Raw genomic sequence first — 15,440 nt, 5'->3', positions numbered from 1 at the left:
GGGGTGAACATGATGATGTTTGTGTTGTAGTGGACTTGTTTTGGCTCTGCACCTGCCACAGCTGTGGCTGGAGGCATTGTGTTTTCGTGTTGTCCACCTGTTTATTCCCATTCTTGTGAATGTAAAATTTCAAGAATTCCTGAAGGGAATTTCCTCAAATTTGGCACAAATATCCTCTTGGACTCAAGAATGAACCGACTGTGTTTTGCTGGTCAAAGGGGAAAAGGACTGTGCTTCCCAAAACACATTTTTGGCCATAACTCCAGAACACATGCACCAATTATGACAAAATGTGACACAAATGTCTAACGGGATTAAGGATGACGTGATGACATTTTATATACATTAAGTCAAAGGTCATTTTCACTTTGACATCATAATGTTCTGTAAAAACAAACACTTTTCTGGCCATTATTCAGTGTCATAGGAACAGAACGAAAGACATTTGTTTGGATACTGAATTGTTGACACTAATTTTGGGTGTTCATTTCGAAATCAGGGTGCAAATCAGTTTTCATCATTATCCGATTTAATTTTTCTTTGGACAACAATTTAGTAAATTTCTTCATTTTCTTTTTCTTGGCTGCCAGCATTCTTTAAATGTTTTGGAAGGAGGTGTGCTTGGATGGATATGGTGACATAGATGTGCCATGGGAATTTACAAAGGTGAATCTTAAAAAGGACGATATGTATCAATGTTTTCACTTTACATTGATAATACTCGATTGTTAATCTTTGAATCGATTTATTGATCTAGATTGAGGTATTGTGACACCCTTACTTGAAACTGTGGTTATTGTGTAGACCTTCTTTGCTGCCAGGATGAAGATGTTTATGAAGCATCTTTGTTTTTAGATTTTGTAGCGTCTTCGCAGCAGCATTCATATTTGAAGAATTCTCTTCTGTCATGGCTACATATGATATGAGTCTGGAAGGATGTAAACTCTTAACTGGACTGGTTGGCAGAGGAGTATAACTGTGAAAACATTATTGTAGTTTAATACTGCAGCAAACTTATTTTTACTGCAGAGCCAAGTCCAAGTGCTCTACTTTTACTACATTAATGCAAGACGAACAATTGAAAGTGTTTATCTGTCTTGGTGTTCCTCCAGGGGAGGACACTCTACTGTAGTACAGTGATTGATTATTAATCTTGACAAATTAGATACATGCACTTCTCACTTATCTTACACCCCTTTCCTGACATACACGCAGGTTTTTCAAACACGGGTAAACCTGCTAGATATAAACAGTAGGATACATTCCCATTGCCTGTGACCACTCTGCTGCAGCACACGAGCCTGCCTCCCGTGTGTGTGTGTGTGTGTGTTTGGGTTGTTTTGTTGGTGTGTCCATGCGACGTCACAGACATGGAGAACAAGTTAACAAGGTTAAAAAGTCAAGTTCAGTCCAGTTAATTTTTATTTCTAAACGCCCATTATCATAAATCACAATTTGCCTCAGAGGGCTTTACAGCATACGGCATCCCTCTGTCCTTAGACCCTCACATTGCCTCAGGAAAAACTCCCCCCAAAAAAGCCAGGGGAGAAAAAAAAGGTAGAAACGGAAAAAATATGGTAGAAACAATAGACAGCAGCAGGAACAGAAGTCTGTGGAAACTTTTCAGTGGTTACTTTTCTTTATATATCTCTTACTTATTCAGTCTGTCTTTCAAACTTGGTGTAGACTCATTTTGATTGATGTTTGAGTGCAGCTTAGGAGGAGATGGAGGGTAACTAGTGCTGGTGCATCATTGCACCTTGCCGGTTTGAGACCCAAAATTATCACGTTCACCTGGGTGTTGTGTTCCCATCGATGGCGAACAGAGCCAGAGGCGATAAAAGCCCTTGTCTACTGAAGAGTCATTTGACCCGGATGTCAATGCCAATCATACATATTCCCATTACATTGTGGTAGCGGGTTTTTTGTGCAGTGGAAATGAGGCTTTACTGACTTATTTCTTATTCATTTTAGTAAAATCTGGTGTTCACTTTCTAAACTTTTAAGCAGTAAGAAGTGTCACAGTGTGTGTTACGGTATGAAAGAGGGTTCAAATGTCTTTGGAAATTGAGTGGAAATTGTACTCCGAAGCATTACATACAATAGTTGCCATGTGCTAACCTTAGAGGAGGTCACTTAAAACCCTCTCACCCCCACACACAGAATCAACCCTTCTCATATTTAGCATCTGCAAAAGTTTTTATTACTTTAAGTAAGCAAGAGTCAGATTTCCTTCTCCTCCCACACTTCAGTGGTTTAACAGAAAGTGTGAACACTAAATCAATGTTTCATAAAGCTGGCATTAAAAGAGTAGATTCAGACTTAAATTGCAGAGGATTTATATTGTGTCTCTGTAATTTATTCCAATATCATATCATTAATCTGCAATTCACTCTGAACCACATAGTGCTATATTTACACCACCAGTTCAGACATCATTTCCCTCTGCCATTTTGAAAGCATTTTATGTGGCAACAGTATTGATCTTGTTGCATGCTATATAATATTATTGCAGAGTAGCACAAGATATGCTCATTCTTACTTTTTTTAATGAATCCTTAGCATACCAAAACAAGCTCCTAGAAATCTAGTTGGTATGGCATTAAAATACCTTGTTGTACATTGATGCTATACTGTATTTTTCATCATATAAAATTGTATACTTAGCATATGATTCACACGCATTACTGCTCTGTGACTTAGCGAATTAAAGTACCGTTAAGGAAAGTCAAAAACTGGATCCGCTCCTGTTTCTCTGTCTCAGTAATTTTCCAAGGAGCTCCCTCATGAACCAGATGTTCAGTTCTTATTGCTGTTCAATCTGTCATCTGTAGTGTGCTTTCTATGTTGCTTGGTGGAAAGGGAGGAGGGGGGGTCTAAAGTAATTTGATCTGTTTTACGTATTTATGCCAATATCGTTCTGTTTTTTTTTTTTTTTGTTCAATCCATTTCAATTTGTGTTTTATCATTCTGCCAAGAAAAAGAGGTCACTTTACGTGTAACTAGTGTCTGTTCTGCCTATTAAATGGGACTCCCGCCTCATAGTGGGATGTGCTGCACTGGACATCCAAGCGTGAAGTTCACTCTGCAAGATTTCAGGCCTTGTGAGCTAAATCAACATTTGGTGAACTGATTTAAATAGTTGGTGAGCACATTCATCAGTTTTATCACCAACACTTCATCAGGGCAAATCATAGCCAACTCCGGGGCTTGAACCTGGGTCATCCAGTTGCGAGCGTTTCTCTCAACACTCAATTTGATCTTGAAGCTTGAGTGTTAGTAGGATCCCAACTGTAAGTAAGCCCAAATGTGTGGTTCAGATTTAAAGGTCAAACAGTGCACTGAGCACAGACGCTAAAGACTCATTCTAATATTTATCAAGTAAAATAATTACACTCACAATTGTTGTTGTGTTTAGTATTATGATGACTTGTGAGTTTTGAGTGGTGGAAAGGGCAGCTGATTACCAGACAGCTGAACCTATAGATATGTAGAGCACTTCAGTGACATGTCATGAATAGGTCTATAAAAATGATGAGGTTTTCTGTTGCTTTTGGTGCAGTTGGTGTTGTCAGTGGTATCATAATTGTCTTTTTATTTATCTGACAGTTTTTGTAAGACACTAGTTCCCAACCTGGGGGTCCTGATCCCACAAGTGACTCCCACAGCTATAAATACCTATAGTACATACGTCTATAGCTCAGTATTTTATTCATTTTCTTGTTTATATAAATATATATGCATGTGTGTATGTGTATCTGCCTATTGACAAGAAATTGTAATCAGATTGTCTTGATTAGGAATCAGATTACAGCAAAAAACTGCATGGGACTAGCATAAAGTGGGCATGTCTGTAAAGGGGGGAATCATGGGTACCCACAGAAGCCATTTTATTTTCAATATATTAACACTGACAGCCCTAAAATATGTGTAACTTAGTTAGAGGTTGTCAGTTTACTCAATGATGGAAAAGAGGTCCCTGAATTTCCGAAGGGACATAATCTATCTATTGTGTGAATTTAGAAATCAATACTCTATGTATACATAATCTAGTATCTTTCTTCAGACCATTTCTTTGTCAATGAGGTCACAATACATTAAGATATATTTACACTTTATTGATCATACAGAAAACACATTTTTTTGGTACATTTTTATCATTTTTTACAAAAAAACCCCAGAACTAATGTCTCAATAACATAAAGGCATACATCTTTTTACTTTCAGATTTGATATACTGTACACTACAGGTTAAAATCCTGTCAATAAATATATTCTTTGTCTTAAGGAGAACAACCACAATGTCTAAACATCATGTTTTGAATGTGGGGATATTGACTGTGATTGTATTATTTCACTTCTGCTGATGGAACAATTGAAGCGTCATGTTTTCCCCAGTGCCAGAGCTGATATTTTTCGGATTTTCCTGGATATAGGGATTTTAGATCTTAAGTATTATTTATTTGGATTTATTTCTAAATCCGCTTGATCAGAGCTACTGGGAGTTATAATCCACTGTGGGCAAACAAATGCAAAAATGTGTGTTTAAAACAGCATTGCTCTGTCCCCCAGACAGTTATGATAATCTGCCAAAACTTAAACGGTGTCTAATAGCTATTTTGCCAAACTACACCTCTCTGGTGCTGTCAGATATATCAAAACAACTTGAGGATGAGACTTTTTCTGCCGTTCAACACTCAAACAATTAATTATTTCCACAGACAGAGAGAACAGTCAGGGAGGAAATAAGGGAATCATCATGTTTATGCCTCATGTGAATACGTCGCAGACCTTTTGTTGTTGTTTCGCCGCCTTCGTCCTTTCCTCCCTTTCCTGGCTTTTCTCTCTTTCTTGTCCCTCCTCTCCTTCCTCTCTTTCTTTTCCCTCCTTTCCTGGCCTAGTCATAAACAGTTGTCTGGGAAGCACTTCCTCTCCTCCTCCAGCAGGGGGCAGGCTAATCCGTTGTTGGCTGAGTGCATGATGATGTAGCGTGTGCGGTGCTGCACGCCTGAGTCTCCGCACTTGCCTTTGCACAAGCCCCAAGGAGACCACACTGACACCTCGCAGTCCAGAGGGGTATCTGCAGTGAGAGGAGAGGCATTGTTATCATTTAGGCTTGCTTTGTAAGAGTTTTGCTTTCTTGCATGGGAATGTCTTTTCTCCTCCTTCATTATACTGTACTTTTATTGTTAGGAGGTGGTTGACATTTGTGAGTTTTTATTGGTTTGAGTAGAATGGAGAGGAATTAGTCATGACAGAGGAAATCTCTGCCCTTCAACCCTAATTTGTCTTTAAAAAAGTGAATAAAATAATAAAAGGAATTTACAAGAATAGTGGCATGCTGTGTGCGCAGCTCTTTATGAACCCATAGCTTCTCGTTATAGACTCTTGGCAGCAGTTGGGCTCCTGGAGATATGTTTAATTATGACTCTGAATTTTTTTTCTTCATTTATAGAGTGAGGCTTTGCTGACTGTGCTTGCTTTTTGTCAGTTTAGCCTTGCCTCACAGCCAACAGTGCTACCACCTAATGAGTCAACTGCAGCAGAAAGAGATTTAGAGCCGTGCTGAAAGGCGCCTCAACTGTAAATAGAGCATGGTCTGTGTTGCTAACAGCATTTCTGCTGATCCTTCCTTTTTTAACAGAGAATAGTAACTTCTGCCCTCAAACAGGTAATTCAGAGCCCTTTCATGTAAACGCAACAGGTTGGAAAAATCGTTTATACATCGGTCTATCCTCTTACCAAACCAAAGTAAGTGTGCTGCAAAGTAAGATCCCAAACTGACGATATTATGTGATGCGTTTCATGGTCATGTGGGGTGTAAAGTTTGAAAAACATGAAAAGTTTTGGAAAACTTAACATATCCTGAACGTTTTGGAAAAGTCATGGAAATCTGTTTTACAAACCTGTATAATAACTCAGGATGTTGGAAATTTGAAAATCCAACGATAATTTCTGTTTTGAAAACAATTGACATGCCTACCTCTTTTTGCACCTCCCGTTCCCTCTCATAAGTAATGAACAGTCCCTTAGGTATATTAAAATTTTCAGTTCTTATCCTGTTCTGAATTTGTTATCTCCTTGAAGAATATATTTATAAAAAAGCTGTTATATAGTAATGAAAAAGAATCGATAAGGAGTATCAGTGGTCGTTTCAGAGAATTTATGGTTTTTAAAATTTGCCTCATAGTGGTGGAAAAGTCATGGAAATGTGTTGGTAAAAATAAAATCGTATGTCTAGTTTGTGTGTGAACTTGAGAGGAGCTGTCTAAGGACGCAAAATGAATCAGTGTAAACTGACAAAGATGTTTTGTATCATATCGTATAATCATGCTGAAGTCTTCTGTTACATCATGTTCTTTTTTTCTTGCTTTCATTCTGCCTCTCTCTAAAATCTTGAACTTGCCGGCCCACCTCAGCCAACCTTGTGAGCTTGCGTACAGCTGATATATATCACAGACTTTAGTTTTCAATGTAAGAGTAGAAAAGCAGAAGGATGGGAGGCGGTACGGAAGCTACATGGATGGACGGTCGGATGGAGAGTTGGATCAAGCACGTCAAATCTCTCTTCACCTTGTGTGTCCATTAAGGACAGACGGAAGGTGATATAATTCTGTATGAAGCAAATGTGATTTATCTTTTTCACATTCAATCCAGAGGAGGTGATTTCTAATCTGTTATGAAAGTTGTGTCTCGAGGCATAAAAGAGATGAAGGGATTAGTGGAGGGAAGAAAAGGATAAACTGACAGAGGGGTAGGATGGAGCTTTGGGATCAAGGCAGGAAACCCCAGCAGATTCCTGGCCCCTCGCTGCTGTTTGTTGATATGTAGTCAGGGGAACAGACGTGTAGTCTGTGATGCTGAGTCAAACCTTTACAGTCACCCTGAACACTGAATCTGATGGCCGCACTGTCAGCTCCACTGCTGACACACTATCTGTTTTGTTTTGTCCCGCCCTCGCTGGTCAAGTCATCTGTTTAGACTTTCTGTGGTGAATTGTGTTTTTATAAAAGGTTATTTTCTCCTCCTTGGAGAAAATCAGTCACACAGGCAGGTTGTTTGAGAACTGCATTGTTGGCCCTTCTTTGACGTTGACACACTCTTCATCTTTATTTTTCCAAGCTGTCTTACTTGCAGTTGGGCTTTTTTTTTATTTTTTTTTACTTTTACCACTAATCTGTACAACAGGGACTCTTAAATTTTAACAGTCTGGGAACCAGCATTAAGTAAATCCAGCTTCACCTTATAGATCTAGATCTTGTAAAAACATGCGCGTCTGCATCCTATTTTGGGTCATGACCGAAACTGTACAGTTTCTTCGTATAGTTTTCTTTAAATGCTCTTTCACTTTCTTGGTCTCTCCTCTTTAGTTTTCCACTGGCTGCCAGATGTGCCCCTGGCATTTTCAGATGCCCTGCACTCACTTCTCTCTGGTTTCTGGTTGAAAGTAATTGAGTTTGTGTGTGGCCTGTAATGGTTCCCAAATGCTTTCATTTGAGTCAGCAGAAGACCTAAGCTCTGTTCTTTTTTGCACAATTTAGTGCTAATACATTTATTTTCTTTTGAATGTGTAAATTGTTTGATTAGTGCACGAGGAATGGTGGGAAGCAGATTAGGATAGCAATGGTGGATGCAAACCCTGTTTACATGTTGATCATATTATGCAGACTATGCATATGTGCAAATATTTGTTTTTTGGAGTTTTTATCTTATACCTCCAAAATAGTCACATTTTGCTATATGACATTTTGGTGTCGTACTTAAAGGAAGTGGGGTTGTATTATTGTAAGTACTTATCCATAGTCAGTGTATTACATGCAGTTGATGGTTTTCGGCATGCCTCTTATAATGGAGCCACATTGAGTGGAAATTTTTTTTTTTTTTGAAGACTTTGAGAATAAAGTCGTGACATTATTTTTTTTTAATCCTAATATTTTGGGGGAATTGGTAGTACGATTATGAAAATAAACGTGCAATATTACAAGAATAAAGCAGTAATTTTATGTGAAAAAATAGTAATTTTATAAGAAACAAACTGTGATTTTATTAGAATAAAGTCTAGAATACAAGAATTCCCCATCTATGTTCTCATCGAAGCCACCAGACTCCATTAACAAAAGAAGATACTTTACCGTGCTTAACACGTCTACAGCTGCTTCGATCAGCTCCTTTGTTTGTGTTGTTGTATGACTTTGATGAATCTGATGTAACCCTTTTAAACACCAGCGTCACACAATAACACAAACTAATTGATTTAGGCAGAAATACATCAGCAGTTAACGTGTTCTGCGAGGTAAAATTACTGTTTTTCCTCAGTGGAGTCTGGCTTTGAAGAGAGCAATATGACAGAAATCATTGTCTGACATCAAGGTTAAGTTTGGGAAAATTTCCCAGTTAAACTGATAATACTTTTTAGTGGGTGGGGCCTTTTTTGGGTGGCTAAAATACATTTTGCTGCTGCCCCTGTCTATAGCAGTACATCGCTCAGCTTCTGTGGCTGTACTCCTGCCTGCTTCTCCAAACTGGGGGCGTGCCGACAGACATCTCCTGTAGGTAATCCACTGTCTATGGAAAAGTACCCCATACAATCCCACTTTGAAAGACCCAAACTAAACCTTTAAAGGTACCTTGTGGAGTTTCCTTTTTTGGGATTACTGCTATCCTACAAGTACCTTATACTCTTAACATATTTTAGCCAGTGTGAAATTCATGTAAGTGAGTATTCATGCTCTTCAGACTTACTTATGAGCGTGTCCTCAATCTCGTTCCCTGTAGGCAGCTGGTTGGACTGGGTGGGCTCCACAGGCAGACTAATGATCTGATTGGTCTTCTTTATCTTGGTCAGCGTTACCTTGGCGATGGGGGGCAGGTGCTTCAGGCGGGGGTAGTAAAAGGAGTTAGCTGGGTGGCTAGGGAAGGACGAAGTGATCTATGGAGGGGGAAATGGACAAGGGATAACAGTTTATGGCAGCATCCTTTTAATAAAGTGAAAGGAATACATAATTTCTGGTATAAGATCTTTTTGTGTTAATTTGGGGTACATAATAGCTCATCCAGGGAGAAACAACACAGTAGACACAAAATTTCCATGATTTTGCTTCTTCTTCACACACAAAAACTGTATAAAACAATATGCATTTACATGCTAATGCTGGTTTTATCAAGCAACGTTAAGTTTATGCCCCTGTTAACATGATTAGTGACTTTTGGCTTTGGATTGATGGATATAGCACTTGGCTCAGGCTGCCTTACCTGTGTGATTTTGTCCTGCGGGATGGTCTCAAAGTTTGGAGAAGAGAAGGTGAACCCGCTGTCGGTTCCTGCGTCGTACGGGAAAAGCTCCAGAGACACATTCTCTTTCCAGTGGTCGCCGTCACACAGGTCAATGCTCTCCACACCCACAAACCAGTCCGGACTTGGAACGAGACGCACAATGAACGACAGCTGCAGATATAGAGGAGGAAGTAGAGCGTGGGGAGGCAGATGAAGCATAGAGAGGGAAAAAAAAGAGAGGGATGTGAGGAGGAGGCCAGAGTAAGAGTTGTTGATAATGAGAGCGAGAAGAAGAGAGACATGAGTGGGAAAGAGAAAGGAAAAGGGTTGTTGTTTTATGTCATCATATATGATCTGGTTGTAGTGGTTTGTATCTGTTTAACCTCATGTTATGTCAGTTGGACCATCGATTGAAGCCACAGAGGAAGAAATGGGTTATTGTGCTTTGAGTTGAAATCCTTTTTAGTTATATTACAAATGGAAATGAAAGCTACAATGCTTGTATTCATTGCACATTCATATTCATCAATATCTATTCACAGGATGGATCCATTTATATTACTCTTTTAAGCTGACTGCGTCAAATAATTGGATTCCTTTGGAAGTTAGTCAAATAGGAATTTATTAAACACCCCCCCCCCCCCCTTGGTAGACCACCATACAATCTTTTTCTTTTTTTTTTTGAAAAATATGTACAGTAGTAAATGGCGAGAGACAAATAACCTTTTAATCCCATTCAAATTGTGCCATGAATTACATATATGATTTTTGTGAATTTAAAACCTAATTTTAAGTTGCAGATTGAGGTATAAGATAGTAAAAACAGAAAATTAGAAAGGCTACACAAGTCACAGGAGTGACCTCATAAGATTACGTTACATTTGTGTGTGGAACATCGATAGACTACATAGTTAGCTTGCTAGCTGATGTTGGTGATGTTATTAATTATCTTTTAAATAGAAAATCAGCATTTGTAATTCATGCTACTATTCAAAGGGTTTCAAAAAATGTAACCATGGTACTTATGAAACCTGGAAGGGAGGGGACTTTGCTTCCCCATAGTCTTATTTTATTCCATGCATTCTTGTTGCTTACATTACCCACAATGCAACTCAACCACTGACAGTTTGGTTTAACATTTTTGTGTGTTACGCTAGTAGCAGCTTATATAGCGTGGAGCTGTTGGCCTGAAATTGAGATGCTACAGAGGTCTGGTAAAATCACTTCTTTCTAACTGGACTCACTTCATGTCCAGATTTTTTCATTTTCATACTTGTAGTCTTCAGCCTCATTCATGATCCAATAACTCACCCTCCTCCATACACATGTGGTGTTACGTAAGTACCAGAGTACAGTTTGTTTTGTGTTGGTGAGCATCTTCTGTCTCCAACTGGCCTTTCTTCCTTTTCTCTCACCTCGAAACCACACTCTGGACTTCTCACTCTGTCTCGTCTCTTGTCCAAGCCTAACATTGTGTTTGGGGAGATGTGTCCTTAAACTTTATGACCTACCCAGAGACTCATCACTCGGAAGTTTAATAGCCAACTTTTGCAGAGTTTTACATAATTTTTACAGCCATAAATTAGGGTTGGTACATCTGGGAAACTCTCTTTTGGGTGGAAAAACAGTCTGGAGCTGGTTTTATGGTGGCATTAACTGTTTTGATGAAAATGTTAGATAGTTTCTAGGTTTTTTACAACATTGGTTTCACTTTTATAGTTTTGGCTGTTGTTAGTCACAATTGTTGTGTTGGGATTATGCAACAACCTCAGTGTAAATAACTTCACAACAGAGTTCACAGGGGTAACGGCACTCCACTCTATGTACAAAACTTATTTTAAAGGCAAATACACACAAAATGTCCATTTTAATGGTATGGGATTCAAAGTTGTACCAGTTCGGACCCTTGTTAAATGCAGTGGAAGTTTACAACATATGACTGGGGAGATAATTCTCACTAAAGCCTCCATTTTCACTTCTAATTAATCTGTTTATAACACAGTCAAACTGAAATCTGCATGATCTGCGCACTTGTTTGCAGAGCTGTGTGTGTTGGTGGCAAAACATTATGCCTGATAAGAATAATGGCTAAAACTACATGTGAAGATTGGAAACATTTTAAGGAAACCCTTTAACCTTTAACCTTTAACCTGACCCAGGCTAAGGGGAGCATCTCATCACCTTGTCACGTAATGACCTTCAGAAAAAGTCCTCTGACACACTATATGCCCTGACCCAGATGGAAGGAAAACCAGGTGTTGAGAGACTTACATAGGAGTGCCTGGCGAAGACCTCGAACTCAGTGTTCATCTGGCCTGTACCTCCCGTAACAGCGGGAGCGGAGAGGATCCCATAAACGCTCTGGATGCGTTCGCCGGCCGCCTCGACTTCCTTTATGAGCGTCCAGGCCTCGCCTTTCTCCGCAAACTCCCTCACTCCGTTGCTGGCGAACTCATTACGCTGCCACATGTGGTAGTCGGAACTGTGGGTCACCCCTGCGAGCAGAGAGAGATGGAGAGGAAGTCAGCTATTGCAGCCGGTATTAGTCTGCAGTCATTGTCAACATCAATAGTGACTGCATTAGTCGTCATTATTTTTCAATTTATTAGATGGAGTATTGAGAAAATCAGTGGCATTCAATGGGAAGAAGCATTTATTCCACCATTTACTTCCTTTTTGCCAACCAACCAGGACATTCTTCTTCTTTGTATTTACTATTTTTCTCGGTCTGTAGTTCCCTTTTACACATGCTGTCAATTTATTATTACACACTTGCTGACCATCAGTTGGCCTCTGGCTTGCCGTACACTTACCAATGAGGTTTGACCACTGTGCAGGGGGACGGTAGACAGGAAACTGTTTAGGAAAAGCTGCTTGGGTCCACTTGCCAGAGAAGGTTAGCCTGTATTGTGCAGTTTCAGTGGCCGTGCACATGGGGATGTCAGTAGGTACAGGCATCAAATGAACTCCTTGACCCAGAGTCAGCATCAAGACAGTCAGGTGGTAGAGTGCCTCAGAGATGGAGAGGATGTTCCTTGTGGTGTCCATGATGAAAAAGGCAGATTTTTGGTGTGGATGACGGACCTGAGGGAGAAAAGATAGTTGACATGTTTGTATCAAGCTGAGTCATTCAGATGTAAATGTGGACAGGTGTAATCACCAGATAATACACACTTTTTCATACTTTCTGCTCTGATGATGTTACACACTAAGAAGTGTTATTTACTTATAGCAGCTGCTAACCATATATTTCTTTATCCTGAGAATTCAACAGATTTTATTCTGGCAAAGAAGATTTCTTTACTTCTTTTTGTAGACATCCACTCTATCAATGTGGACTTAAAAGCTTTGCAATATTTACATTTTTTCTCATTCATTTTGACAAGACTGACAAGGAGAATTGCTGAAAGGGCAAAGTGTCTGGCTGCAGCATCAGAGTTTAACAAGTGGTGCATGTGAGTCAGAGGGAAAAATTTCTCATTTAAACACACTCCACTGTTTTTCCACTGTTTAGACTTGTAAACTAACTTAAGCTGTGGATTGACAGAGGGAGATCTTGCATTAATCTAGATGCAAATAGTGAACATTTGGTGTTTGTTGTTGCCATAGTTGCAGTCTGGTGAGCTCTACATTCCTGCTTCAAAAGATACAGATGTGCCAGCTGACTTTTCCTTGCTTTGGATAACTCATCATATCATGTTTAGCAGCTACATGGCACTCCTCATCCTGCAACCTCACTGAACTCTTTCAATGATTCTTGAATAGTGTGTCTCTTCTCTCTGCTGCCTGCCTCTTCTAAAATTATGATTAAAGACTCTTCTGTCAATATGTGTGATAAGTGAAGAGCACTGGTGCTAAATGTCCCCATGCATCCGTTCTGTTTGAAGCACAGCTTTGCTTCTAAGAGCTAAATGCATGGACAGCATGCACTTATATGCAGTTTTAATACATTGCTTAACCAAGCAGACCACTTAACATATACATTCTGCATCATGCAAAGTTTATAAACTTGCTATCCTTACCAAGATTTGCTCCTAATATTATCATTTTAGATTCTAAAAGATTGAAAGTGGTTGCTATTGCAATTTGCATTTCACTGCAACACTAATTCCTCCTAAATATAACCCATTGCATCCATAAAAAGTCAGTCACATCCATTCTTCCTTGTTACTTGTTTGCTGACTCTGCATTTGTTTTTGCTTAAACTTGATAGCATAAAATTCCCCTGTTGCATAAATAATTGCCAGTAATTATGCATGCATACTTGGTTTCCCTCTCTCATGCAGCTGATATTAATGTAAGGATCTCTGTGCTGTTTTGTGGCAATAGGAAGCAGATGTGGTGTAGAAACTACTCACTGATTTTGCTCAGAGTTCCAGATGAATGGAGGGCTGCAGCAGATGAGTGGAGAGGAGGGCTGCAGGTGAGGAGGAGGGGAGAGGAGAGCAGCTGGATGTGGCTGTCGAGAGGAGTGACTGCAAGCCTCCAAGTCCTCTTTCGCCTATTTATGTCTTTCAGGAGGTCCCCCCCTTCTTCCCCCCTCCTGCTCCACTCCCCTCTTCCACTTTTCTTTCAGTACTTTTTATCTGCTTGTCAGTGACTTCCCTGCCCCCTTCATGCCCTTTGACTTTGGCTCTCCCTCCTCCTCTCTCCTCCTCCTCTCTCTCCTGCTCGTTTTAAGTAGCCTATTAACTGGATAATGTGTTCAGCAGTTCTGGATGCGCTGCCAGGGGTCCTGTGCAGCTCTGTGGGTAGAGTGTCATTTCACAGTGTGATGCTGTAGGTCTCCATATCTACAAATATGACTAATGAGGCTAATAATGTATTTCTAGAATTCTCTAAATGTCTTTTGGTCAGGATTTTGAACTGCAGCTGAGCTGCTAGATCCAGTCCCAGTACTGCTTTTTAACTCATGTAGGAGGTTATATTGCTCGTGTCACAGTCAATTTGCATAACTCCTTTGATGTGTTTTTCAGAGCCTCATAAAGTCAGGCGAGGTGAGGCTTCATCCAACAAAATATCGAGGAATAAGAGGCTTTTAGATACAAAGAGGCGGTCAGGGTTTAGCATTTTAATTTATTCCATTTACTTCAAATTGTGTATACTTCAGCATTTTCCAAACTGCACCACCATGTTTTTTTAAATTTCCAACCATCCTGGCAGGAGATCACTTCCATTCAGTCATTTTTGTAAAATTACGTAGTTGTCACATTGTGATGTAGTGAGGGCTGTAACTAATTAATATGTTTCTCATGGGGTGAGGTCCGTCCGTCTGTCCCATACTCACTGTTATGAACGTGATATCTCAAGAACACCCTGGGGGGGTTTCTTCAGATGTGGCACAAATGTCCACTTGATTTCAGCGAAAAACTGAGATCACAAAACTAGAGTTTTGTGGTCAGAGATCAAAGGTCGAGGTCGCTGGCTTCACAAAACATGTTTTTGGCCATACCTCAAAAATTCACTTGCTAATTATGCCAAAATTGCACTCAAATGTCAACTTCACGTGTGTATCATTACTTAATGCCATAGGTCAGGAACAGAAAGTGAGACATTTAGTCAAATAATGAATTGGTGACTGTAATCTTGGGTGTCCACCTTGAAACTGTGCTGTTTGTATAGATCTTTTGTGCAGCCGGAGGGGAGAAGCATTCATCAGATTTCAGACTGACAATTCTTAGAGCATGAGCTTGAAACATCACTTGTGGATGTGCCAACAAACTGCACATCCTGCCATGTCTCCCAGAGCACATAGTGACATCTTAAAATTGCTTTTTTTGTACAACCAACCCTCAAAAACCCAAAGATCTTCAACTTGTATCACATAAAACAGAAAAAAGTCTCAAAAACATATTAGAGAAGTTTGAATAAACAAAAGTAGTTTCTGATAAATTTTCTGTTATTTGATAAATCGACTTATTGTTCCTTATCGAAATGCAGTTGCAGGAACAAAAGAATGTTGATGAAAAAATTGGTGGTGGTACAACACAGTAGACACTCCAGGCATTAGAGATTTCACAGTTGGTTCCCAAAAAGAGTTGCTCATATAAACTACAGTGTCAAAATCAAAAATTGGATAATGAGCAAACATTGCATTAAATTATCAACACATGATCAACATGATTATTAACTTTTAAATAGGAAATTCTAGCAGTCCCCCCCATTTT

At 39.5% G+C, this 15,440-nt stretch overlaps 1 protein-coding gene across 1 annotated transcript; it reads right to left on the bottom strand.

The window, feature by feature from the left end:
- Window positions 1-4,097: 4,097 nt before the first annotated feature.
- Window positions 4,098-13,787, bottom strand: spon2b (spondin 2b, extracellular matrix protein). Its single transcript, XM_042493596.2, has 6 exons — window positions 13,632-13,787; window positions 12,087-12,357; window positions 11,545-11,768; window positions 9,253-9,444; window positions 8,743-8,929; window positions 4,098-5,080 (listed from the first exon to the last, which is right to left on the bottom strand). The coding sequence occupies exons 2-6, from the start codon at window positions 12,319-12,321 to the stop codon at window positions 4,902-4,904; spliced, it is 1,017 nt and encodes a 338-aa protein (XP_042349530.1). The 5' UTR covers window positions 12,322-12,357; window positions 13,632-13,787; the 3' UTR covers window positions 4,098-4,901.
- Window positions 13,788-15,440: the final 1,653 nt, after the last annotated feature.

Source organism: Plectropomus leopardus, chromosome 8 (assembly GCF_026936395.1).
Source record: "Plectropomus leopardus strain MGB_pleo_1.0 chromosome 8, ASM2693639v1, whole genome shotgun sequence".
Classification (NCBI taxonomy): Eukaryota; Metazoa; Chordata; class Actinopteri; order Perciformes; family Serranidae; genus Plectropomus; species Plectropomus leopardus.
This window is presented reverse-complemented; position numbering and strand designations above follow the sequence as displayed.

What these genes read in the sequence shown, in the direction of transcription:
- spon2b (XM_042493596.2), bottom strand. Translation starts at nt 12,321, where the DNA reads ATGGACACCACAAGGAACATCCTCTCCATCTCTGAGGCACTCTACCAC. An exon ending in ACAGTGGTCAAACCTCATTG is followed by an intron (nt 11,769 to 12,086) that starts GTAAGTGTACGG and finishes CTCTGCTCGCAG; the next exon opens with GGGTGACCCACAGTTCCGAC. An exon ending in CGCAGGACAAAATCACACAG is followed by an intron (nt 8,930 to 9,252) that starts GTAAGGCAGCCT and finishes CCCCCTCCATAG; the next exon opens with ATCACTTCGTCCTTCCCTAG.